The sequence below is a fragment of the Schistocerca piceifrons genome, chromosome 5, assembly GCF_021461385.2.
Source record: "Schistocerca piceifrons isolate TAMUIC-IGC-003096 chromosome 5, iqSchPice1.1, whole genome shotgun sequence".
NCBI lineage: Eukaryota > Metazoa > Arthropoda > Insecta > Orthoptera > Acrididae > Schistocerca > Schistocerca piceifrons.
In genome coordinates this window covers 258,094,918-258,121,828 of record NC_060142.1, presented here as the reverse complement: position 1 = coordinate 258,121,828, position 26,911 = coordinate 258,094,918, and the positions used below count along the sequence as shown (strand labels likewise).

The following is a 26,911-nucleotide window of genomic DNA, read 5'->3' as shown; positions in this document are numbered from 1 at the left end:
AGCCTCTCCCCGATGCTATTCAACCTGTATATTGAGCAAGCAGTGAGGGAAACAAAAGAAAAATTCGGAGTAGGTATTAAAATCCATGGAGAAGAAATAAAAACTTTGAGGTTCGCCGATGACATTGTAATTCTGTCAGAGACAGCAAAGGACTTGGAAGAGCAATTGAATGGAATGGACAGTGTCATGAAAGGAGGGTATAAGATGAACATCAACAAAAGCAAAACGAGGATAATGGAATGTAGCCGAATTAAATCGGGTGATGCTGAGGGAATTAGATTAGGAAATGATACACTTAAAGTAGTAAAGGAGATTTGCTATTTGGGGAGCAAAGTAACTGATGATGGTCGAAGTAGAGAGGATATAAAATGTAGACTGGCAATGGCAAGGAAATCGTTTCTGAAGAAGAGAAATTTGTCAACATCGAGTATAGATTTAAGTGTCAGGAAGTCGTTTCTGAAAGTATTTGTATGGAGCATAGGCATGTATGGAAGTGAAACATGGACGATAGGTAGTTTGGACAAGAAGAGAATAGAAGCTTTCGAAATGTGGTGCTACAGAAGAATGCTGAAGATTAGATGGGTAGGTCATATAACTAATGAGGAGGTATTGAATAGTATTGGGGAGAAGAGAAGTTTGTGCCACAACCTGACTAGAAGAATACCGGGCACGGCACACATTCTGTTTCAAGCAGACTGCACATCTACGCCATACTCAGCGTTTCTTGGACTGGTCACTTGGAGTGACATGAGGAAAGTGCCTCCCAGTAAACCGAAGAAGATTCTCATCATCAGAGCATCTTCCTTCACTATCTCTTCTCCATTCTGTAGCAAATTTTTCCACAATTTCTTGTACCAGACTGGCCGCAGCACAGCGTTATTTTTTCAGAGGGCGGCGCAGTGTTCCGTCACGTCATTGTCGGCAGCCTTTCGAATTTGTGCCCCCCTTGCTCTTGCGCCCCTGGTGGGGGCCACTCCTGCCAACCCTAGGTTCACCCCTGATAACCGGTGCAATATTCTTGCTCTGATCAGTTCCAATGGCATTAGCTAAACATCGTTACGCAGTAACTAAACATCTCCTAAGTTAACAAAGTAAAGCCAATTTGTGTGATTGATCATTGAATTGACTACCAACCTCCTTTGTTTGTTTGTTTGTTTGTTTGTGTGTGTGTGTGTGTGTGTGTGTGTGTGAGTGTGTGTGTGTGTGTGTGTGTTTGTATGTGTGTGTGCATGTGTGCCCGAACTGTGATTTATCAGCCTCATAACATAAATAATCTAAAACGTTTGATCCAGGTATAGGAGACACATTAAAATTTGTACACTGGTGTGCGAAGCTTAAGGACAAATGTAACTTTCGCATGGTTCTGCCAGTGCCGAGTAACATGGCTTGCTGAGACTTCAGCCATACATAGAAAGAACTGTTACAATATTGTACAGAAGGTAACTGAAAGAAATAGGCAATAAGACAAACATAAATGACACTATTATTCAAAGGCAATAATTACAGTGTGATTTGTGATGGTGCCCTGGACAACGAAAGGCAGGACGTGGTGTGTAATAGAGTGTGTGATCGCCACAAATGGCAGTGCATGCTATGCAACATGCACTCATGCTGGCCACAAGGTTGGTAAGCAGTACTTGTGCTAAGATGTCCCCTCCAGCATGGTTGAAAACTGATAGATGGTAATTGGGTCATGTGAATGAGCTGCAGTACACGTCCCCAATGCATCCCACTCATGCTCAATGAGATTTAAGTTTGGTGAACATGCATTCCACTAGATTCGACAATATAAATATCCTCTTATATGAAGTCTTCACGGGTTGTCAGCCAATTAGCGTCGTCGTCTCGTAGTAATGTTTTGATGGAATGCGTCTCCATCATCTTCAGTCGAAGTGTCAGGATATCGTCGGTCGTGAGCTGATATCTCTGTTGGACCGCTCTCCGCTTCCCGCCGCCAGCTAATCATGCGCCCGCTGTATCGCCCGATGCGCCTGGAGCGGCTGGTGGTGAGGGGGACACGTGTGCAGGGTTCATTTCCCGGCATCCGTCTCTGTCTGCTCCGTCTGTGGCCCTTGGTGGAACGGAATGTTCTTCTCTAATTTTCCTGATTGCAGGCTCCCAGGCTGTGCTGAGGTGGTAGCCACTGTCGCAGTTGATTAGCTTGTCGTGTAACTGTATTTCTATGGACTCTTTGATTACTGAGTCCCAAAATCAGTTTGTACTGCGTATCTCCATTGTGTCCTTGAAGTCAAAAGTGTGCTTCTCATCAATACTATGTTCCACCACAGCAGATTTGTTGGTCTGACCCAAGCATCCATGCCTGATGTGTTCAATCCGGCGCTGTGAGATGCAACACTGTGTCTGTCCTATATATTGCATCCCACGTTCGCATCCGATCTTGTACACACCAGGTGTCATCAGAGCTAGTGGATCCTTGGTTGAAGCAAGAAGTTCTTTGATTTTTCACGCTGCGCAGAGAAACGGCGCTGTGAGATGCAACGCTGCGTCTGTCCTATATATTGCATCCCACATTCACATCCGATCTTGTACACACCAGTTGCCATCAGACGTAGTGGATCCTTGGTTGAACCAACAAGGTCTTTGATTTTTCTCACTGTGTGGAAAATGGTCTTCACTTTATGTTTCTTGAGAATTCTCGTGGTCTTAGCCATTGGAGGACCTGCGTATAGCAAGAAGGCACAGCCCATTGCTTCTTCTTCATCCGATCTCTCTTCTTGTGGTCTGTCTTCAGAGCTCTCCTTATTTGTCTCACTGTATCCATTTTTCTTGAAGGTGTCCTTGAGGTGTTGCAATTCTCCTGGCAAACTTGCTTTATCACAGGTGGACCTGGCCCTGTGCACTATGGCACTGAGTGCAGAATTGCATTGCACAGGGTGGTGGCAGCTGTGATGTGAATAAGAATGTCACATTGAAGCTGAGTAGTAGGTCTTCATTTTCCAGCCGCATGCCCTGTAGTACCTTCGCAAACTCAGCTGAGTTTTCCACATGGTATGGACCATAACCCACCAAGGGTTTTATCATCTGTGATAAATGCTTAGCAATACCATGTGTTGGCGAGTTAATGGTGTTCAAAATAGGTCGTAATGGGACTCCTTCTTTGTGGATATTTGGAAGGACATAGAGATGTGGTGGTGCTATTGCCCTCAGGTACAGCTTCCTGATGATATTCTTCTCTAGTCCCGAGTTGTTGAGCATCTCAACGGTCTTGCGAGTCGCTGTTATGGTGGGGTCCTACCAATAGAAAACTCCCTGGCTTTACTCGAAGAAAAACTTTGAGAAGGATATCATCAAGCTCTTTCGCCATGTGCTAACCACCACCTATTTCAAATGTGGTGGGAAGTTCTATGAACAGATAGATGGTGTAGCTATGGGCTCCCCCCTAGCACCAGGCATAGTCAACCTATACATGGAACACTTCAAAAAGCTAATACTGGACACTGCTAAACACAAGCCAAAAGCCTTCTACAGGCATGTTGGTGATACTTTTGTAGTTTGGCCACATGGTAGGAACAAACTGCTAGAGTTCCATCAACACCTCAATGGTATACATGGAAATATCAAATTTACCATGGAAATAGAAGAAAACAGAAGCTTACCCTTTATGGATATCCTGATCACAAGAAACAGGGATTGCACACTGGGACATGTAGTGTACAGGAAGAAAACACACATGGAACTCTATCTTAATGCTAACAGCTGCCACCACCCTGCGCAACGCAATTCTGTACTTATCACCTTAGTGCACAGGGCCAGGCCCATCTGCGATAAGGCAAGTTTGCCAGGAGAATTGCAACACCTCAAGGACACCTTCAAGAAAAATGGATACAGTGAGACACAAATAAGGAGAGCTCTGAAGACTGACCACAAGAAGAGAGAAGAGAGACCGGATGAAGATGAAGCAATGGGCTGTGTGTTCTTGCCATAGGTGGGTCCTCCAATGGCTAAGATCGCGAGAATTCTCAAGAAACATAAAGTGAAGACCGTTTTCCGCGCAGCGAGAAAAATCAAAGACCTTCTTGGTTCATCCAAGGATCCACTAGGTCTGATGGCATCTGGTGTGTACAAGATCGGATGCGAATGTGGGATGCAATATGTAGGACAAACACAACGTTGCATCTCACAGCGCTGCATTGAACACATCAGGCATGTACACTTGGGTCAGACCAACAAATCTGTTATGGTGGAACATAGTATTGACGAGAAGCGCACTTTCGATTTCGAGGACACGAAGAAAATATGCAGTACAAACAGATTTTGGGACTCAGTAACCAAAGAGTTCATAGAAATGCAGTTACATGACAACCTAATCAACCACGACAGTGGCTACTATCTCATCACAGCCTAGGAGCCTGCAATAAGGAAAATCAGAGAAGAACATTCTGTTCCACCAAGGGCCACAGACGGAGCAGACAGAGACGGACGCCGGGACACGAACCCTGCACACGCGTCCCCCCCCACCACTAGCCACTCCAGGCGCATCGTGTGATTCCACGGGCTCATAATTAGCTGGCGGCGGGAAGCGGAGAGCGGTCCAGCAGAGATATCGGCTCACGACTGACGATATCCTGTCACTTCGCCTGAAGATGATGGAGATGCATTCCATTGAAATGTTGCTACGAGACGACGACGCTACTCGGCTGACAACCCGTGAAGACTTCATGTATGAAATTCAGCGAGAAATCCTGCACTCACATAAATATCTTCTCATTCCATGAGCTCCTCATGTGCATCTTGTATCTTGTGAAATGAAAAGGGAATTGTATCTGTTGGCAAGAACAAGTAAAGATCTTGCAGTAATTGCACACTAGAAAAACTACTCAAAATTATAAAGAATATTGTGAAAAGGATAGTTACTGCTCACCATATAGTGAAGCTGCTGAGTTGCAGATAGGCACAACAAAAAGACTGATGGAATGTGAGCTTTCAGCCAACAAAGCCTTTGTCAAAAATAGACAGCATACACACACACAATTTTTTCTTTGTTAGCTACGGTGACTGTTCGGATAGCCATAACACCTCCTTAATCTTATAATAAGAATAATCTTAAAAAAAAATCATTTAACCGTTTAAATAATATTTTGCTTGCCATTTTCAAATCCTTTTTCCCATAATTTTACAATGGCAACTGAACAGTGACTGTGATCTCCAAAAATTTAACAAGTAAGTACAATAAATATTAGAATCCATTATTGGAGATCGACATTGTACTAATAATTATTTTTTGTTGCATATTTATGGTATATGAGGACGAAAGACGCAAAAGACAATTACAATTGTGAGCAAACCAAGCGAGCTTGCAAGACTGAGTAATGCAGATAGATCAATATGTAATGGTATGAATGAGATAGAGAGCAACCAAATGTTGCAGACAATATTAAAAATAAGTTCAGTAATGTCCATCATGCGTATAGAAATGACCAACGTACGTTCAGAGATTACTGGTATATGTTCAGATAACACAAAATTAAGTACTGAAATTGCTGGAGTATGATCAGATAATATGAAATTAGCAAACAAAATCATTAGCTCGGATACAACATTAACTTTAAAACTTGAGACTGTTGCAACGTAAGTCAACAATCTCGATAAAAAACTTTCTAATTGTGTCAGTGTGGTTATCATGAAACTTTGTGTAATAATTGGAATCTAACAGGGACCATTAACGAACTTTACATGAAGTTTTCTAGTATGAATACACAGTTAAGCCAAAAGTTATCAGATACTGGAAAGGAACAGAAAAAACTGGGGACCAAGTACAGAAGGTAGTAGAGGAGCAAGAATCTGACCGAACTGGTCACGACTGTGGGAACAAACGCAGCCAAATTTGTATCAACTTGTGGAGAATTACCGGAGGTCATAAGCAGACTCACGCAGGATGTTGGTCTTTTGGAACTGGGTCATACATTTCTAACATCCAAATGTGAAGGGCTTAAGGAGGATGTAAAGAAATTAAATGAAAGAGTCAAAACAGGAATATTCAACAGTAACCCCATGCTCGCAGGAAAGTATATCCAGAACACAAAGACTTATGTAGTGGCTTCAGAGGAAATAATTAGTGAGCGTGAAACAAAAATACTTGCTAAAATTGACAATGGCATGAAAATGATTGAAAATAAAATTTGCTCAGAGCTAATCAGAGAAAAGAATAGCTCAAACAGTCCATCTGTAGCTACAAACCAGAATCAGTCAGCTATAGAAAATAATCAGGTGAACAAAGTTTTGTTATAATCAGAGTATGATACAGGTGAACTGGAACAACTTGCAGATAATTACATGAATTTGCCAGTGTTGCTGAACACTGCCATGCCGTCAACAAAGAGGCACAGAACGACATCACAGTCAGATGAAATAGCACAAGGAATACCATCAGTCCTTATCGATGAAGGTTTGCTCAAACACAGACAACTTCTGATCTTTAGACAGGAATCGAAAAAGGCACACTCAGTGGTATTTGTGCAAGCATTTAGGAACATATTAGCCCCAGATTGGTTCGAACAACAAAAAATCCAGATTGTTGTAGGATGGATTCATGGTGACACCCTCTTATGGGCAGTGGAAGAAGCCAACAATTATCGCACATAGAAAGAATTTTAACAAGCCTTTTTAGAGATATACTGGTTGCAGGGAATACAAGAGAGACTTCAGATGGAGGTCTTTGACTTGCAACATTTCAATGCAGAACACGGTGGGTTGTGAAAATGTTTCGAAAAATATGTAAATAAGACAAGATATTGGAGTACCCGATGTCACATTTTCATGTTTTAAGAATATTAAAAGGTCGGTTACCCTCAAATACATATGAAAAACTGGTCACAGTTCTGACTTCCAGCTTAAAATATTATTTATCTGTAGTTGACTCCATTGATCTCATATATGAAAGCAGCCGCAAGATAAACAATTGCAATCATAATCAGTGGAGAGTTTAAAAACTGCAGCTGTGGTGGCAATAATGACAGTGGGCACAGCTGCAACAACAATAATGATAGTAACTACTGCGGCCAATATGGTAATGTGCTACAAGTGTAGCACCCATACGCACCAGCTCAAGAGTTCGACACGCAAGTCGCCAAAGTGGCGTCAACTAAAAAGACTTGCACCAGGTGACTGCTGTACCTTATGGGAGGCCCTAGCCACATGACATTTCATTTCATTTCACCTCAAGGGTATAGTGAGAATTGGAATTTCAGAAACAACAGAAGAGACAGTAACAGAGGCTGTAACAGCAGGGGATACAATCAACAAAATTACAGTTCTCAACACCATAATAACCAGAATGGATGGAATGATGTGTATGGTCTGAACGGCAGTGCACAGCAAAATTTTGTTAACAGTAATAGTCAACTATCAAGTAACTACAGTAATAATAGTGGCTACAGGAACAGGAGAAACCCAGAACAGGGTCATGCTGTCCCCGGTCAAATACAAGGCAATAAGTGGAACAATTCTGAACCCATGATACATACAGTGCATGTAATGTAAGGAGGGATTAAGGCTGTGGTCACAGTGTCTTTGATATCAATGGTTTCTGCTGACAACTGACATTGGGCAGAGACGACCAGTCTTCTCAAATCAGTACGCCACTACATGCGTGGTCACGCTGTAGCTGATCTTATCTCCCAAACATACAGACTTTGGACGACAATTGGCAAAATTCAAATCAGTTTGTTTTCTTCAGTCAAATAGCCAACATTCTCTCACTCAAAATATGGAGCATGAGAAAGTGCCAAGTTTAGTCCAAGAAACAGTGAGTTTGTGGCATCCAGAGGATAAAAATATCATAATCAGGATATAGTTCAGAAACTATGGACTGAAATCACAGGCTTATTCAACACTTCAAATAGGCAAAATCTTTATTGGAAATTTTAGGCATAGGCTATAACCTCAAAAAATAATTTTTTCGAGTGAAAAGGGTGGCATGTCTTATGTTTATAGCTACTGAACTCATTTGCTGTGCACAAATTATTATTACCTCTTACTGGCATTTTATGCCAGCAGGGTAGTGATTCTGTTTAATATGTAGTGGTTTACAAATGTGGTATACATTATATATTTCGACTGTAGGTTATCAGAGTAGCTTACGCTATACTTTATGCTTGTCTTTCACTCTTGAGCTAAATGACAGAAACAAATACAGTGAACCAGAGTGTTTACAACTTGCTTCTCGAGGTCACCATGAATTATCTCGAGTATGTAATAGAATGTTTCTCCCGTCATCTCATATATTCGTAAAACTTGTCTGGTTGTTCTGATAACTGAAGACAGAGTGTATAGTACTCGCCATGTTCTTTACGAGACAGGAAAGCTCATTTATATGCATTCGGCATCTCTTTAGTATCAGAAGTGGCTATGCAGCACACGTATCCAAGCACAGAGGTGTCGTTGAATCCACCCACCCTAAGATGTTATAATCTAACTTACTTCGTATATAGAATAGATTCTAACCTAAGCTAACGTAACTTCTTTGACCCTGCCAAAAACTGACAAAGGAGATTGGTGCACTAAGACCATACTATCAGATGATGTTATCTGGTGACATCTGGCAATGGTGTCTGACGATCATTGTCAGTGCCACTGTGAATGCAGGCTGACCTCCCACTTCTCTCACATGGAGACAGCGATCGGTCTGGCCAAGCCCCCTTCCAACAACTGTGAACAAAACAGGGGGCATAAGGCATTTTATTAGCTATTTTATAAGATATGATCAGGAAAATGAGATGATGGATAATCTTTATGTAAATGAAGATGAAATATGGAGGTGAACATAAAAAGCACAAATTATGTACATTGTAATAAATGTTTGGACGACTGTGAGGGCTTGCTAGGACACCAGTAATAATGGAGGGAAACACCAAAGTGTCACAACAATACTGAAGAGGTATAAGAAATGATTTGAAGGAGGGACATGAGTACATTTTTAATTTTTATATCTATGTATTCACAATGAAATTTTATTATTCAATTTTTCTCCATTAACTAAGATGACTGTTCGCATAGCCAAAACTGCTCCTTTATCCAATAATATATTCCAGAATAATCTTAAAAAAGTAATTTAACTCTTTAAATAATACTTCCCTTATCGCTGACAGATCCTTTTCCCAGAATTTGGCAAGTTCTATTAAGGGATATGAGCCATGAGGCAAAGGGTCGGTAGTGGGGGTTGTGTAGAGATTTATGAGGATATTGTGTAGGTTCAGTGGGCAGTGAAATACCACTGTGGGAGGGGTAGCAAGGATAGTGGGTAGGACATTTCTCATTTCAGGGCACGACAAGAGGAGTCAAAACCCTGGTGGAGAATGTAATTCAGGTGCTCCAGTCCTGATGTTACTGAGTCATGAGGGGAATGCTCCTCTGCGGCCAGACAGTGAGACTTTGGGAGGTGGTGGGTGATTGGAGAGATGAGTTTGGGAGGGTAATTATGACTTGTGGAGGTCTCAGTGAGATCCTCAGTATATTTTGAAAGGGATTGCTCATCACTACAGATGTGACGGCCATGAGTGGCTAGGATTCATGGAAGGGACTCCTTTGTATGGATTGAGTGTCAGCTGTCAAAGTGGAGGTATTGCTGGTGGTTGGTATGTTTGATATGGACGGAGGTTCTGATGTGGCATATTTGAGGTGGAGGTCAACATTGTGTTGAGTAGGACCAGGTGAAGAAATGGGGGCGAATGTGTTGAGGTTCTGGAGGAATGTGGATAGTGTGGCCTCACCCTCAATCCAGATCATGAAGATGTCATCAATGAATCTGAACCAGATGAGGGGTTTGGGATTCTGGTTGTTTAGGAAGGATTCCTCTTTCTGGCCCATGAATAGGTTGGCATAGGATGGTGCCACGCGAATCCCCATAGCCATACCCAAGATGTGTTTATAGGTAACACCTTCAGTGGAGAAGTAATTGTGGGTGAGGCTATAGTAGGTCACGGTGACTAGGAAAGAGGTTGTTGGTTTGGAATCCATCAGGCACTGGGAAAGGTAGTGTCCAATAGCAGTAAGGCCATGGGCATTAGGGAAGCCCCCCCCCATATGCTGTATGGTGAGTAGTAACTATCCTTTTCATTGTTACATTCCATCCAGCATTTTTCAAAATTACTAAGAGAAATTATTAAGAAATTGAGGAACATGCACATTATGTCATAATCCGCAATTCCAAAAGTAGAACTAAGGCTATATGGAATATAATAAAACAACACAGAACAACAAATCACACAACAAGATAAAATCACTATTAATTTAAATGGAAGAACTGTAAATGATCAGTCACAGGTGACAAATATGTTTAATAATCATTTCTTAAATGTAGTGGAAAATATAGGGACAAACACTTCCTGAGAAAAATCAAAGAGTACATTGAAAAAGCACCTTAACATAGGATTCAATCATACGGAAGTTCTCACCAGCTTCAGAACATTATGTATTCTCTCAAAAATAAAAGTTCATCTGGATTTGATGGCATTTCCAACAGAGTACTAAGGACATGGTGTCACATAATAAGCACTGCATTTTCTGAACTATGTAATGCATCACTAATTCAGGGTGTTTTCCAGAAAAATTGAAATATGCCATTGTTAAGCCACACTATAAGAAAAGTGACAGGATAGATGTCTATAACTACTGACCCATTTGACTACTGCATTATCTTCCAAAATTTTGGAGAAGGTGATGTATTCTAGAATAGTATCCTGCCTGAGCAACAACAATATCTTTATGTTCATGACAGCTATCACTAAGAAAAATAATGAATGTGGTTACTGCAGCAGTGGCTGTAGATGCAAGCAGAGGTGGAGCTCTATGGCAGAGTTATTGGAAGACCCAAATGCCTCAATGCCTGAAGGGCTGCTGGGGGGGGGGGGGGGGGGCATGAGGCTGAGTTCCGGGCAAGGTTTTGGTGAAACTGATTTTGGTGCTGTCAGTGTGTGCCAGATGCACTGTGAATGGTATAATCACCACAGCTAGACATCTGACAAACTGGAGTCCCAGTTGTGAGGCATATTATAGACATGAGAGAAAACTTTGTCCATGGTGCATAACACTGTTGTGAAGATACCGTTAGAAAGAGAATGCCAAGGGCGAAAGAATGCAGCAGAGTCTGGTGGGACCAACCATGTAAGAGTTCTGTTGGCAAAGTGTCGTGTGCAGGCATAGTGCAATAGGTGCTCAGAAACAACAAAGCATTATCCATGAAATGCAAAGCATGAAGTATGGACATCTAAGACTTAAAAATGTGACAAAACTTTCAGCTTCACTGTTTGATTGAGGAGAGAATGGTTCCAGTCATATATATTGAATTTCATTCTGTTGGCAAAATTGTTGAAATTCTGGAGAAGAAAATTGTGAACCATTGTCCAAGACAACTGTTTGTGGAAAATCTTCTAAGAAAAGGACAGAAGTGAATGCTTTGATAGTGCTAGGGTTAAAAGTCAGATGCGTGGGAATGACAAAAGGATATTTGCTGTATGGATTGCCAATAATGAGCCATCTTCCGGAAGGGACCAGCAAAATCAAAAAGGGTACATCACCAAGGACCATCATGTTGAGGCCAATTGAAAAATCCTTGGCTCAATGCTGCCTGATTTCCTGCTATCGTATTTCTATTTATCTATTTCTATTTATCTATCCAGCTTGAGTCATATACAGCGCTGACATGCAAGCTGCTTAGTTCTATCTATTCCCCAGTGCCCTCTATTTTCAACACATGTTGTGGCAAAAATGTGAGAATCAGGACGCACGTTTGTCCCTCAAGAAAATGTAATGAAATTACAGCATTCTGGAGAGGAAGACAGTTGCATTGTGCATATTATTTGTGAACTATTTCATCTAAGATTGGTTTCGGGTTATGAGGCCAACCCATCCTAATTTAGTACTTGAGCAATCATTGTAACTGATCTTTCTCAGTAGCCCATACGGTCCACCAAGAATCAATGGGAAAAGCTGGCGCCTTAGTCGGGAACCACGTTGCTGCTACGGTCGCAGGTTTGAATCCTGCCTCGGGCATGGAGTGTGTGACATCCTTAGGTTGGTTAGGTTTAAGTAGTTCTACGTCTATGGGACTGATGACCTCAGATGTTAAGTCCCATAGTGCTTAGAGCCATTTGAACCATTTTTTTGAAAAGCTGGCAGTGCTCGTGGATCAGAATGATTAATTTGAAGACAAGAGACTCCTGATGTGTCAATGTCCAAACCATTTCTCACCGGTGAGCAAGACAAAGTGTCTGTGTTAGTGTGCAGTGCTATAGGGCAATAAAGAATTTCATATTGATAATTGGAAAGAAGTTGTGATCAACTTTGCAGCTTCTGTGCTGTTCGATCAGGTATATCTTTCACCATATAAAAAAGAGAATCATTGGCTTATGATAAGTCACATGATAAAATTTTCTACTACACAGATATTGATGGAGGCCGGCCGTGGTGGCAGAGTGGTTCTAGGTGCTACAGTCTGGAACTGCGCGACTGCTATGGTCGCAGATTCGAATCCTGCCTCGGGCATGGATGTTTGTGATGTCCTTAGGTTAGTTAGGTTTAAGTAGTTCTAAGTTCTAGGGGACTGATGACCTTAGAAGTTAAGTCCCATAGTGCTCAGAGCCATTTGAACCAAGCCAGATATTGATGGAGTTTTGTGAAAGTGTAAATTATGGCTAAAGCTTTCTTTTCCAGCTGCTGTAGTTGACTTGGGCTTTGTTCAGCATCCTAGATGTGAATGGTATGCCCCTGTTTCATGTGTTGATGCACTAGCTGCAAGCACTACTGGTGCAGATTGAAATGCATCGGGCACAGGTGACTAAGCAACGTTGTTGAAATGTTTCTGAAAAGATTGTTCACATTCTCCAGGCCATTTAAAAGGGAGATTTTTGTGCTGGAGGCGATATAAAGTGGCAGCTATTTGCACTGCATCCAGAATGAATTACATGTAGTATGCCAGTTTCCCAAAAACAGCTTGTAGTTCTCATATACTTGTAGATATTTGATTTCAATACTGGAAAATGAACATTTCTGCAAATTACACTTGAGCCCTGTGTCAGTTAAAACTTGAGAAAGAGACTACAGATATTTTAGATGCTGTTCTGGTGTTTGTCTGGATACAATGATGCCATCAAAACAATTTGAACAGGACAGAACTTTCAATGTCACTTGTTCAAGAAACCATTGAAACAGTGCAAGAGTATAGGCATTTCCAAAGGGAAGGCACAAATGTTGATACAAGCCCACATGCATGACAACCATTATAATTTTTTTCCGTCATCGTGGGGAAGCTGAAGATGGGCATAAACTAAGTCAATTTATGAAAAAAAAATACACCTGCTGCTACTCAGTCCATAAGCTCATCAGTGTGTGGAAGGGGGAAGGAATCAATCACTATTTGAGCATTAACTGTAGCTTTAAAGTAAGCACAAGGTCTGATCTTCCCATTCACTTGTATTGTAACCACAAAGGTAGATGCCCATTGACTTCCAAAATGGGTTTAAAAACTCTGATTTGTCCTAATCTGTGAAGTTCAGAAGCAACTTTGCTATGAATGGTGTTGGGTATCTGATGAGCATGGTAAAACTTGTGGTTCGCAGTGTTCTGCATTGTAATATGCTCATGAAAATTCTTTGCATGTCCCAGTGTGCCATCGAACAAATGTCCATGCATTTCATGAGAAGGAAAGTCTTTCATTCTCATCTCGTGTGGCAAGTCTCCCCTGACCTACAGTTGTGGGTGACTTTCCCAAAATCTGCCCCTTTTCCTAGACCTCTCCGGTCCTTTTCCTTCACCTGACTTCCTTCCCCTTCAACCCTTCTGCCTGAAAAAGGAGCCACTGGCTCCGATAGCTTGCCTAATTACAAAACCTCTTTTATGTGTATGTTCTGCCACCACTTGGTGAGTAGACTTGTTGATGAAGCATTTAGCTTTATATATATTGGAAGAAAATTGGTTAGAATGTGGCAGATTTTGCACTGAGCATTTTGCTGTGCAGTTGTGTTGCTTCCATCCATAGTTCCTGTGTCGATTGTGAGGAGGAGTGGGTTCATATTCAGAATGAGGGATCATATTTACTTCAGTTTTCTCAAGCCAAGAATTGTGTGGAACAGAGTTTACTTTTCATTTCCTTTGCATGCACATATGCTATGTGTGTCCTGATTTATGACAGTGTCAGCATACCATGTGCCAGAGAAAGCAGTTTTTGTGCTCATACATTACATGGCAATGCTCACAAGACTTCAGAAGCTTGGAATGAGCTGAGGATGCAGCTATGCACGTCTGAATGTATTTATTCTGTTGCTTGTGCCACTGGTTGTTATGTTACCTGTGAAACTGGGATTTCTTCAACCTATCCACAATCAAAGTTGCAACAGCAGGGACATTTAAGACCAGTTCAGTGAAATTTTGAACTTCCTGAGCTTCGGTTGCTTTAAGCACATCATTGAGACCAGGGTTGCGGTGCTGTAGACTCTCACCTTGTATTCTGTTATCAGCGATGTTTAGAGTTATGGCATTGTGAAGCATTTCATCCTGATCTGTGGCTCCACAACAGCAGTTAAATTTACAGTCATAGTCATGCTGTTGAGTTCAGCAATTCATTCCTTATAATACTAATTAATATGATGATAAGTTACATGAATCTGAACTTTGAAGTAGTCGTCTAATGCTTGAAAAATGTGTTCATAAGGTATGGTTTGGGGTTCTAACTGAGGGAACAAATTGTGACCAAATAGAAACTATGCACTCCTACCCATGAAAAAAAGAAAGAGCATCGTGATTTACCTGATTTGTTATACACAGCAAAGTGTTGTTCTAGCTGCAGGTGGTACTCTGTCCATTCCTCATATTTCACATTCAAAGAACAGAATGGCAGAGGAGGTGGTACCTGGTCATTGGGATTCTGTGCTTTAGTCAATGTCGTTTGCTGGATTTGTTGTACTTCCAACAATCTGCCGATAGTGATGATCAAGCAGGTAATCTGAAACTGAAAAAGTGCAGTGAGGAATTGCTCTCTAGAAGCTGCCATTGTAAATACAGATTAAAGACACTTGAAATAGAGAAAAGTTTCACGTAAGAGATGTGAAAATTATACTGAATTTCTGATCACTACCACAAAAGCACCTAACTCATTGACAGTTAGTGGGAAAAAAAAATAAGACTCATCACCTGTTGATCTCTGTTGTATCGATAGTTGAGGTGACCAATAAATACTGTCAGACATCTACAAAAAGATAACACATTAATATGTTTATTTACACTATATGCACTTAACAATTGAGTTATACATAACATTGAATGCTGTAGGTTCTTCTGTGGTGCTGAGTTATATACAAATGATAGTAATGTTCTTGATAGAACCAAATAATCTTGAATGCTGATGCACATATACAAGTCTCCAAATATCAGTAATTTTCAGTAGCTGAGACGGTGTGAGATTTTTCACTTTTTTATTCCAAAGGATTTCAAAAAAGGAAACCATTGATTAATAGGAAAGTCCCATACTAGCTTGATAGTTGTGAATTTTGGTAAAGTAGCTAAGCAAGATCATTTCAAGGGTGAGAACTATCTTTATTATGTATAAAGGTTTATTACAGAGCATGTTTGTTGTGGTTGATCTATTTATTTGCCTGAGGTATTTCTTACAGGCTTCTACAGAGACAAGAACTTTAGATATCAGTGACTCTAGCACAATACATACAGTAATGTCAGTATATGTATTGAATCTTTTTGTAATAGCATTTTGTTTGATTGGTTGAATGTCGTGTAAACTGGATGTCAGTCTAACATAAAAACAGATGCTAATCACTTGTCAGAAGTATAGTCAAAGTGTTATAAAGTCAGATTGTAACTACAGGTTCTCAGAATACTGATTTAGTAGATGTTGGTGCTGACTCCAGATTTAATAAGATTTTCATCTTCTAAAGTCTAGATCAGGGCCAGTGGCAGTTACATCAGTGCTTATCTACTCCTATGTTGGCAATGCATCAGTTTCATGTAGCCAGTGGAATGATTCTTTGACGTAACTAGTGAGAGGTGAGAACAGAGGCAATGTGTTCCTAGTGCTGAAATTGAAACCATTGTCTTGTTTGCTGCTTTTTGCTGTATTAGTGAATTTTGAGAAAAAATATTTTGTGATTATGGCAGCAAGTGCCATAAAGTTGACTGATTCAAGTGATTTAGGTCAGCACAGCGACATCATCCATTGCTGCATGTCTCATGTATTAACTGAAGAAACACAAAAATGTATCAAATGTGGGTATGAAATGACTCTTAAAAGTCAAAGATTTGTATGGATAGAATCATGTGCAAGTGCAGCAAAAGCTGCCACTTTGAATAAGTGGATCAATGGTTTTTTCTTTTTTTTCAATTTTTATCAATAATAGAGTCATATGTTTGATATATTAATAAACACTGATCGACCTTCCTTCTCCCATGATTTAACTAAACAACATTCATTGTGCTCGCACAGATCGATTGCATAGCAGTACAGGGCTGAGAAATATTTCACTGCTTTTTGAAATATATTCATGAGTTACAACACTGTCCTTGGTTTGCTAATGCTAGCACAGTTTAAATAGCTGCCACTCAGATAAAGAGCAATTAAATTTGTAATCCTCATTTATAGCAATGTTTTACCCTTTATCCCAAATGTGTTACTTCAAAACATTTTGTCTGGGTGTTGCTATCTCATTGGCTGCACAACACAAACAGCTGACACACCTTGTTTTGTTCCCATAATATCTCACAGCAAGCATTGACAACATTCCTGCATGGCACAGATAAGTACGCCAGTGACTCTGTTCTAGATTTTTACCAATTTCATCTACGTAGTTGGGAGTTCAACTACTAACACTTGGCAGATGCGTAATTTATTAGTAATACGCTTACTGACTGAACTCTCACATCTCATCATGCTATGTTTGACGTATTGTTCTCACTGTAGTCTTTCACACTAATGCTGATAAGTCTACAGATGCATAATACCTGGGAGAGCTCAGAATTTCGGCTGCTGGTAAAGGTCTAGAATAGGGACAGTGGTGTACTTTTGTGTTTTGTGCAGGAATGTTGTTGGCACTTGTCACAATGTATGATAGGTACAAAGAAGGTGTGTCAGCATTTGTGTTACACAGCCAATGAGAGACCAGCAGGCAGCCGATGTGTTTCAAAATAATACATTCAGAATAAAGTGTGCAACATTGCTGTAATCAAGGATTATAAATTTAATTGCTCCTTGTCTGAGTAGCAGCTATTTCATCTGTGCTAGCATCTGCAAACCAAAGACAGAATTGCAACCCATGATATATTTGAGAAATCTGTGAAATATTTCTCTTCTGTATACTGGTATGCAGTCAAACTGTGTGAGCACACTGAATAAATGGATCAGTGATTTTTAATTACATCTTGGGAGGAGGTAGGTGCATCAATGTTTTTTAATTAAATTATGGAAGAAGGAAGGTTGATCCATGTTTATTAATACATTAAATGTATAATTATATTATTAATCTGTTATTAATAAACATTGATGCACCTACCTTCTCCTGTGATTGAATTAAAAAATGTTGATCCACTTATTCAAAGTGGCAGCTTTTGCTGCACTTGCAGATGATTATATCCACACAAACCGTTGACTCTTTAAGAGTCATTTCACTACCACATTATACATTTTCATGTCTCTGCAATTAATACGTGAGGCACACAGCAACAGATGATGTTGCCATGAAGAACTAAATCACTTAAATCCTTTATAGCACTTGCTGTCATAATCAAAAAAATATTTTCCTCAAAATCCACTAATACACTGAAAAACAGCAAACAAGGCAATGGTTTCAATTTCAGTGCTAGAAATACACTGCCTCTGTTCTCACTTCTCATTGGTTATGTCAAAGCATCATTCCGTTGGCTACATGAAACTGACACATTGCTTGCCAAACTATGATCGGTAGATAAACACTGCCATAACTGCAGCTTAAAAGGGTGCATTCGAATAAAATCATTTAGAATCTTACCTAATAAGTCACAGTTCATCCCACTGCTCACATCTCATTGAACACATAATCTGCAAATTGTTTCACAGTAATTCTTAAAAACTGTTAGCACTTCGTAGCTTTTCTCAGGAAAACTGAAGCTGCTCAAATGAATACAGTTCTCATCCCTAGATGTCCCCATTTTGACTTTTCTCAGCAGCTAATCATATTTTCCTGCCATGTCAACCACAGTTACTGAACTTTCACTGTATTACTTCCTTCCAGATCTAACTGTTCACCAAACTCAAGTATTGATCTGGTCAAACATATTGTTAAACTGCTTTGACATCAAGACCAGTGGAATCTTTCTTTTTTGTCTCCAGTACAATGTGTAACAAACTTGCTAGACAATCTTCACATTATGTGTGCCCTCTCAGCACTTACTCCACAAACATGTGTAAGTTTCCTGCTGTTAGCTTGTACAGTCCAGTCTGCCTTTGAATGTCACATAGAGGACTTGGGTTGATTTCCTGGCTCTGCCAGGCATTTTTCCTTGGAGGGAGGACTAGAATGTGGCCATGCAGTCACACAATGCCAACTGCAAACCTTCCTGAATAAGAAGTAGAGGCTTAAATACCTGGGAAGACAACAATGACTAGAGGGTTTTGCACTGACCCCATGCCCCTCCACACAACTTTTAAATGACACCATGTGGCGGAGAAAAGACACGTTGACTGGTTGGCATCATGCAGTCCTCTGGTCGTGATCATGGAGATAGTTGTTAGCTTTTAGCATATACGGTCCAATCTTTCTTAGTGGATGAATTGGAAATGGTCCAACAGTAAGCAAATAAATACACCTTCAATGGGACCTGGATAAACTGAAAGAACCAGAGTTTGTACAGGGTATCAGGGAGAGCATAAGGGAACAACTGACAGGAATGGGGGAAAGAAATACAGTAGAAGAAGAATGGGTAGCTTTGAGGGATGAAATAGCGAAGGCAGCAGAGGATCAAATAGGTAACAAGATGAGGACTAATAGAAACCCCTGGGTAACAGAAGAAATATTGAATTTAATTGATGAAAGGAGAAAATATAAAAATGCAGTGAATGAAGCAGGCAAAAAGGAATACAAACATCTCAAAAATGAGATTGACAGGAAGTGCAAAATGGCTAAGCAGGGATGGCTAGAGGGCAAATGTAAGGATGTAGAGGCTTATCTCACTTGGGGTAAGATAGATACTGCCTACAGGAAAATTAAAGAGACCTTTGGAGAAAGGAGAACCACTTGCATGAATATCAAGAGCTTTTATGGAAACCCAGTTCTAAGCAAAGAAGGGAAAGCAGAAAGGTGGAAGGAGTATATAGAGGATCTACACAAGGGCGATGTACTTGAAGACAATATTATGGAAATGGAAGAGGATGTAGATGAAGATGAAATGGGAGATATGATACTGCGTGAAGAGTTTGACAGAGCACTGAAAGCCCTGAGTCGAAACAAGGCCCCCGGAGTAGACAACATCCCATTAGAACTACTGACAGCCTTGGGAGAGCCAGTCCTGACAAAACTCTACCATCTGGTGAGCAAGATGTATGAGACAGGCAAAATACCCTCAGACTTCAAGAAGAATATAATAATTCCAATCCCAAAGAAAGCAGGTGTTGACAGATGTGAAAATTACCGAACTATCAGTTTAATAAGTCACAGCTGCAAAATGCTAACACGAATTCTTTACAGACGAATGGAAAAACTGGTAGAAGCCGACCTCGGGGAAGATCAGTTTGGATTCCGTAGAAACACTGGAACACGTGAGGCAATACTGACCCTACGACTTATCTTAGAAGAAAGATTAAGGAAAGGCAAACCTACATTTCTAGCATTTGTAGACTTAGACAAAGCTTTTGACAATGTTGATTGGAGTACTCTCTTTCAAATTCTGAAGGTGGCAGGGGTAAAATACAGGGAGCGAAAGGCTATTTACAATTTGTACAGAAACCAGATGGCAGTTATAAGAGTCAAGGGGGTATGAAAGGGAAGCAGTGGTTGGGAAGGGAGTGAGACAGGGTTGTAGTCTATCCCCAATGTTATTCAATCTGTATATTGAGCAAGCAGTAAAGGAAACAAAAGAAAAGTCTGGAGTAGGTATTAAAATCCATGGAGAAAGAAATAAAAACTTTGAGGTTCGCTGATGACATTGTAATTCTGTCAGAGACAGCAAAGGACTTGGAAGAGCAGTTGAACGGAATGATCAGTGTCTTGAAAGGAGGGTATAAGATGAATATCAATAAAAGCAAAATGAAGATAATGGAATGTAGTCGAATTAAGTCGGGTGATGCTGAGGGAATTAGATTAGGAAATGAGACACTTAAAGTAGTAAAGGAGTCTTGCTATTTGGGGAGCAAAATAACTGATGATGGTCGAAGTAGAGAGGATATCAAATGTAGACTGGCAATGGCAAGGAAAGCATTTCTGAAGAAGAAAAATTTGTTAACATCGAGTATAGATTTAAATGTCAGGAAGTCGTTTCTGAAAGTATTTGTATGGAGTGTAGCCTTGTATGGAAGTGAAACGTGGATGATAAATAGTTTAGACAAGAAGAGAATAGAAGCTTTCAAAATGTGGTGCTACAGAAGAATGCTGAAGATTAGATGGGTAGATCACATAACTAATGAGGAGGTATTGAATAGAACTGGGGAGAAGAGGAGCTTGTGGCACAACTTGACTAGAAGAAGGGATCGGTTGGTAGGATAAGCTCTGAGACATCGAGGGATCACCAATTTAGTATTGGAGGGCAGCGTGGATGGTAAAAATCGAAAAGGGAGACCAAGAGATGAATATGTTAAGCAGATTCAGAAGGATGTAGGCCGCAGTAGGTGCTGGGAGATGAAGAAGCTTGCACAGGATAGAGTAGCATGGAGAGCTGCATTAAACCAGTCTCTGGACTGAAGACCACAACAACAACAACATGACTTTATCAGAGCAAGTACAACAGTCCTATTGAAATAATAGATGAATGAGGTTGGGAAATGTTACAGCACAGGAGAATTCCAGGTTGTGTCCTTTAAAATTACTACATGCAAAAACTAGTACTGAAAGAACTGTTCAAAAAATTATACTGACCGGTGGTCCAGCACCCGGAGATGGTGGGTATGTATGTGTGTGTGTGTGTGTGTGTGTGTGTGTGTGTGAATTTGTGCGTGTTTTCTTCTTTTTTTAAAAAAAAAAGACATTTTTGTCTGAAAATATAAATGTTAGCAATCTTTTTTTTTTTATTTTGCCTCTCTGCAACTTAGTATGGTGAGTAGCAATCTATCCTTTTCATATTGTTGTTATTCCATTCTGGATTTTCTATTGTTTAGTTATAAAATAATGTCATTTATCAACTCCTGAAATCTGCTACTAGTCACAACTGAAGGTGGCTTATTTAAAACAGAACCAATTTTGGGCTGATGCCTGTCTTCAGGTAATTACATTCAGTTTCATGCTTGTGCATTAAACACTGAATTGTGTGATTGTGTTAAAAAGTGAACTCAAACATTGAGTGTGTCAACATGTAACCGAATGTAATCACCTGAAGAGGGTAGAAGCTCAAAACTTGTCATGTTTTAATTAAACCACCTTCAGTTGCCATTGGTAGCAGATTTTATTCAGTATAATCCTTAGCCTAGTTTCTTCTCTGGTTGATGAATATGAGTCTAGAGTGGGGAGTGTTATAACCTTTAATCCTAATAAATTGTGTGGATATACAAACGTAGAAACAATAGCTGGTTACATGCTACCAATTCCGTATCGGTCATTCGACTGCCGTGCCGTGACATGCGGCCGGCGCCAACGTAGCTAGGTGGCGCTCCCGCACTCAGCCGAGTTGCAGAGCGCCTCTATCGCCGTTTGCGCATACTGACGTGGCGGCACTGTTAAATGTCGTGGCACTGTCACAACGTTTCCCCCCCTTGAAAAAAAAAACACTCACTTCCTGGGAGACACGGACAGCGTGGAGACATCCATGGCCTCTTGGGAGACCACGAGAGGATCCTGCGGAGAAACATGAGAGTATGGTCGAAAATGTCCAGGACGGAAGCTCGTGTGTGGAACGTGCCTCCTGGACGAGATGATGGGTGAAAACTCTGGAGCAGCATCCATAGGTGTCGTAGACCTGGGGGTGTGCTCCAGCGAGATGGGTCCCGGAGAAGGCGGCGTCGCGACTGGGGCTGGTTCCGGCGTACTCGGAAGCGGTAGCGATGTCGGCTGCAGCAACACGCGCGGATATGAGGTGCACATCATCATCAATGGAGAACCCGAACAACTGGAAAGCATCATAACCGAACAGGCTTTCAGTGCCCGTATGATACACCACATAAAACATGAGGGGCCTAACAACAGACTTGTAGGCAGTGGAAGCATCAAACTGGCCAACGATAGGAATTTTCTGTTTATTATAAGTTCTCAGATTTCGCGTAACTGGAGACAAGGGAGGGGAGCCCAACTCCAAATACGTGCGAGAATTAATGAGAGTTACTGCAGAGCCAGTGTCCACTTGCATGCGAATGTCTTTATCCAGAACACGAACAATAACAAACAGCTTATTTGTTTGAGAAAGCACACAGTTAACATCCATGTCTGATGCCTCATCCTCGTCGACAGGAACTTTAGGGGACTGACACAAAGAAGCAATGTGGCCTTTTTTCCTACATGAATTACACGTGTCCCAACGTTTTGGACACACGGCCCTGTCATGCTGTACGAAACAACGTGGACAAGAAGGAAGTGCGGAACGAACCTGCTTCTGTGGTTGCTGTTTTCGCTGCGAGAGTTGTGGCCCAACGCGACGTTGGTGACGCGAGTGAACCGCCGCCACATCGTCGGTCCCCTGGGAAACAGTCAAATTGTCCGTGTCGAAACTGGTCTGTACAGCGCCTACATCACACCACGCGTCTATTTGTGCACCAGCAGCGTGAGACACTTCAAAAGATTGAGCGATGCTTAGAACTTCCAACAACGACGGGTTTGGCAGTTGTAAGGCACGTTGCCGAACTTCTTTATCAGGAGCAAGCCGTAGAATAGCATCCCTAACCATTGAATCAGCATAAGACTCATGATGAGTGTCCGTGACAAACTGACATTTCCTACTCAGACCGTGTAGTTCTGCCGCCCATGCTCGGTAAGATTGATGGGCCTGTTTCCGACACCAGTAGAACGCCACGCGGGGGGCAACGACGTGGGTGTTTTTTCGGTAGTAGTTAGACAATAAGTCACACATTTCTTGGAAGGACAGAGAGGCAGGTTCCCGCAGCGGGGCTAACTGAGATAGCAGCTGATAGATCCGTGGGGAAATCCAAGATAGAAATAACGACTTACACATAGGAGCGTCGACAACGCCGAAAGCCAAGAAGTGTTGCCGCAAACGCTTCTCATAATCCTCCCAGTCTTCAGCGGCCTCGTCGTTAGGAGGGAACGGAGGCAGAGAAGAGGAAGACAGACGATGAGTAAGCGACGTCAACAACGCCTGAATAGCAGCTGTCAGCTGTGTTTGTTGTTCAATCAGCGCTTGCGTAAGCTGTTCCTTGTCTGCCCCGACACGAACACACAAATCCACAATGCAGGAACAAAAATATTCGACCTCGTTGCCAAAAAGTGTTATAACCTTTAATCCTAATAAATTGCGTGGATATACAAACGTAGAAATAATAGCTGGTTACATGCTACCAATTCCGTATCGGTCATTCGACTGCCGTGCCGTGACATGCGGCCGGCGCCGTTCGTAGCTAGGTGGCGCTCCCGCGTTCAGCCGAGTTGCAGAGCGCCTCTATCGCCGTTTGTGCCTACTGACGTGGCGGCACTGTTAAATGTCGTGGCACTGTCACAACAGGGAGCCACTTTCCTTTGTATGCAAATTTTGCTACTTGAACCATACATATAACTAGTAATACCAAGTACTGTGCTAGAAGTCAACAGTTGTGTCTTTATCACTCTAAGCAATTTTGCTATCCAGTTCCTTGAAATGAACTCTTTGGGTTTTATTTACAAAGATTTTGTAGAAATTTCAATTGTTGCTCTTTATGAAGTCTTTATCAGTCTGTGCTAGTTGACTTCTTATCCATTTGATTTTTTATAATAGGATTCATATATTTCAATATCATGTATTTAACTGAATAATTAATACAATGTAAACAAGTGACTCACTTAATTAGCTGTCAAAAATTGCAGGGGTTAGTCATAGTATTGATCATTTTGTGAGTATTGTGGTCTTATATGACTTTCATCTTGAGAAATACTTTGTATAAATTGCCATTTTATCTCACAGTTCTGGACCCCAATAACTGGTTTGTTGTGCTGGATATTAGGAGAAAGGAGCTAAAGTACATTCTGCATCTACTAAGAATGTTCCTACTAAACAGTGTGGTATTAAAATCGATCTATAAATTTACAACTGAAGCCTGCTTTTACTTCATTTGACTTTATATAAATATCTTTGTTTTTATATTTATGCCGTTGTTTGATTGTGTTCTTGTGATTCTAGTTTTCTTTTCTAGCTGGTCTTGAAGTTGCTACATATTGTTTATGTACACTACATTTGATGAAGCAATCTGCGGCAATAAAGTTAGGAGTAAAAAAACAATGCAGCCAATTAGGTGATTGGTTCAGTTTGTAACCTTACCTATCTCTCTCATTTCAGTAATAAACATGTACTGTTTTGTGACATAAAAACAAAAAATGTCATAATAGATACTTCAGACTAAGGTTTTGTTTATTAAATATATTTAATTTTTAATTATTGTACCTCAGACTCATTCAGAGATGCATTTTTAAACTTCATATTAGAGATTCTCACAACTAAGACTACATAAGGTACAAGTAGACGTCCTAGTGATTTTCGATAGTGTTTGTTGTTGCAATATACTTTATCTCTGACTTCAATTTGCCATATATTTCCTATTGTACTTGAAAATGACTCAATATTTTAACTTTTAGAAATGACATTCTTGAGCAAGAGGAGCTTGTAAGCTCCCTCATCCATACGTTTGTAATACCAGAAGCAGAAAAAATACAAGCTCGGAAGCAAATAAGACTACAGCAAGAGAAATATCTGAGAGTTGCTCATGCTGCTATTTATGGTTCTGATGATACTGCAGATGAAGAGGAAATGGAGGGAGTAAAATCAGTGTCAGTAACAAAACTGGAAGAAAGCACAGAGAACACAAGTAATTTGAAAACAATTATAATATTTAAATTTGAATCATTAGTGTCATTATACATCTAATTGTATTGGTGCTCATTATACATTCAGTTACATTTTGTGCTTGCTCATTGTAATGTACCTATTACAACTGTAGTATATGTGCTGATAATAGCTTGTAAATACAACATGTTGCCTTATTACACACACACACACACACACACACACACACACACACACACACACACACACACACACACACACCATATTAACTACAGTGATAGAAATTAAGAAATTCATGGAATGAGTCATGAGTTTCATGGAAAAATAAATTTGAGCAATAATTATTTTCTTAATTTGAGACTGTTTTGTTAAATTGTTAAACTTTCTAGAAGACAGCATCATGTACAGCATTCTCCCACTGCTTCCACATTAGCTTTCCATTGCATTTTGAGTCTCAGTGACATTATCAAATCTGTCTGACATCTAGAGCACTTTCTGAACCATATGAAAATTCGTCATTTTCCTCTTTTCATTTCCACATTACTTTTATAAAATGTATCTTATCTGCTCTTACAATATGATCTTATGATATAAAAGTTTTGGTATCATGAATTTCATCCTAAATTCAATGTTTGTGCACAAAGTAACTTTCATTCAAAAGCTTCTTATTTATGTATTTTGACAGTTTATTGGCTTCTTAGAGCTTTCCCTAAAGACACTTTTGTCATAAGAAACTTGTTGCAAAGTTCTAGTGCATTAACAGTAAGGCTTTCATTTATTACATCCAGTGCATTTAACAGTGTTTCTTTTGCTGCCATGTGTTTGCAGCACTATGAAGAAAGAGAGACATTCTGGGTAAGATTATAGCTTTAAGGAGACACACTTTTCGAATAAGCTCATTACATTAATTTTGGAAAGCCCTGGGTCAAATAAAAATAATGAAAGGGGAGAAAAGGCAACCATGTACCATATACCTGAGTTGTTGTGTGGCCACTAGGCACATAAACAAGAAACATTGCTGAGCTTTTGGATAATGTTCTCTTTCAGAGCTAATTAATAAAACCACACACACACACACACACACACACACACACACACACACACACACACAAATACACATACACACGGCTACATTTCCCGAACGAGTTAGTTAGCTCTGAAGAAGTAAATTGTCTGAAAGCTCAGCAACATTTTCAGTTTTACTGGTGTACCTTATGTCCATTCAATGCCTCAACTATAAATTGAGTGGTAAGGTTTACTCCTTCCATTATTAGATAGCAACAGCAGGCAGAAGAAGAGCAGTGTTATAGAAGACATGTACTGTGCTCAACCAGTGCAACAATTCTACCAATCGCATATCAGTATCATAGAGAAGTTCTGTATGGCAATGTTATAAAAAAAAAGAAGCCATATAACTATAAGTGTAAAACCTCAGAATATCTAGTGCACCAAGTACAATTTCCATGACATTGTCTTGTTTGCCAAACATTTATGAACGACAACATTTATTATTGCCTAAGCAAGTATCATTCAAGACTCTCTCAAGATTAATATGAAACTTTTAACTTCAAGAACAAAGTGTATATCATTCATGAGAATTATTTTTACACCTTGGCATAAGAATGACATGCACACCAGAGTGCTGATTGAAGGGGTGCAGGGTGGGTGGTGGGGGCAACTGTTTGAAAGTGGCATACCAGGTGATGTGGAGCAATATTGTGTGATTAATTTTATATGAAAGAGGACATGAAACTAACTAAAATTTGGATAAAGTTTATGTTCTCACGTTCCA

The 26,911-nt window shown here is 40.4% G+C and overlaps 1 protein-coding gene across 1 annotated transcript in view; it reads left to right on the top strand.

Annotated features, from left to right (window-relative positions):
• The window catches only part of LOC124798930 (cilia- and flagella-associated protein 91-like), a 291,175-nt gene that overhangs the window by 210,700 nt on the left and 53,564 nt on the right, over nucleotides 1-26,911 (top strand). Inside the window, exon 14 of the mRNA XM_047262463.1 lies at nucleotides 24,912-25,141. Within this exon, the coding sequence (XP_047118419.1) occupies nucleotides 24,912-25,141 (230 nt within the window). The remainder of the gene's footprint in view (nucleotides 1-24,911; nucleotides 25,142-26,911) is intronic.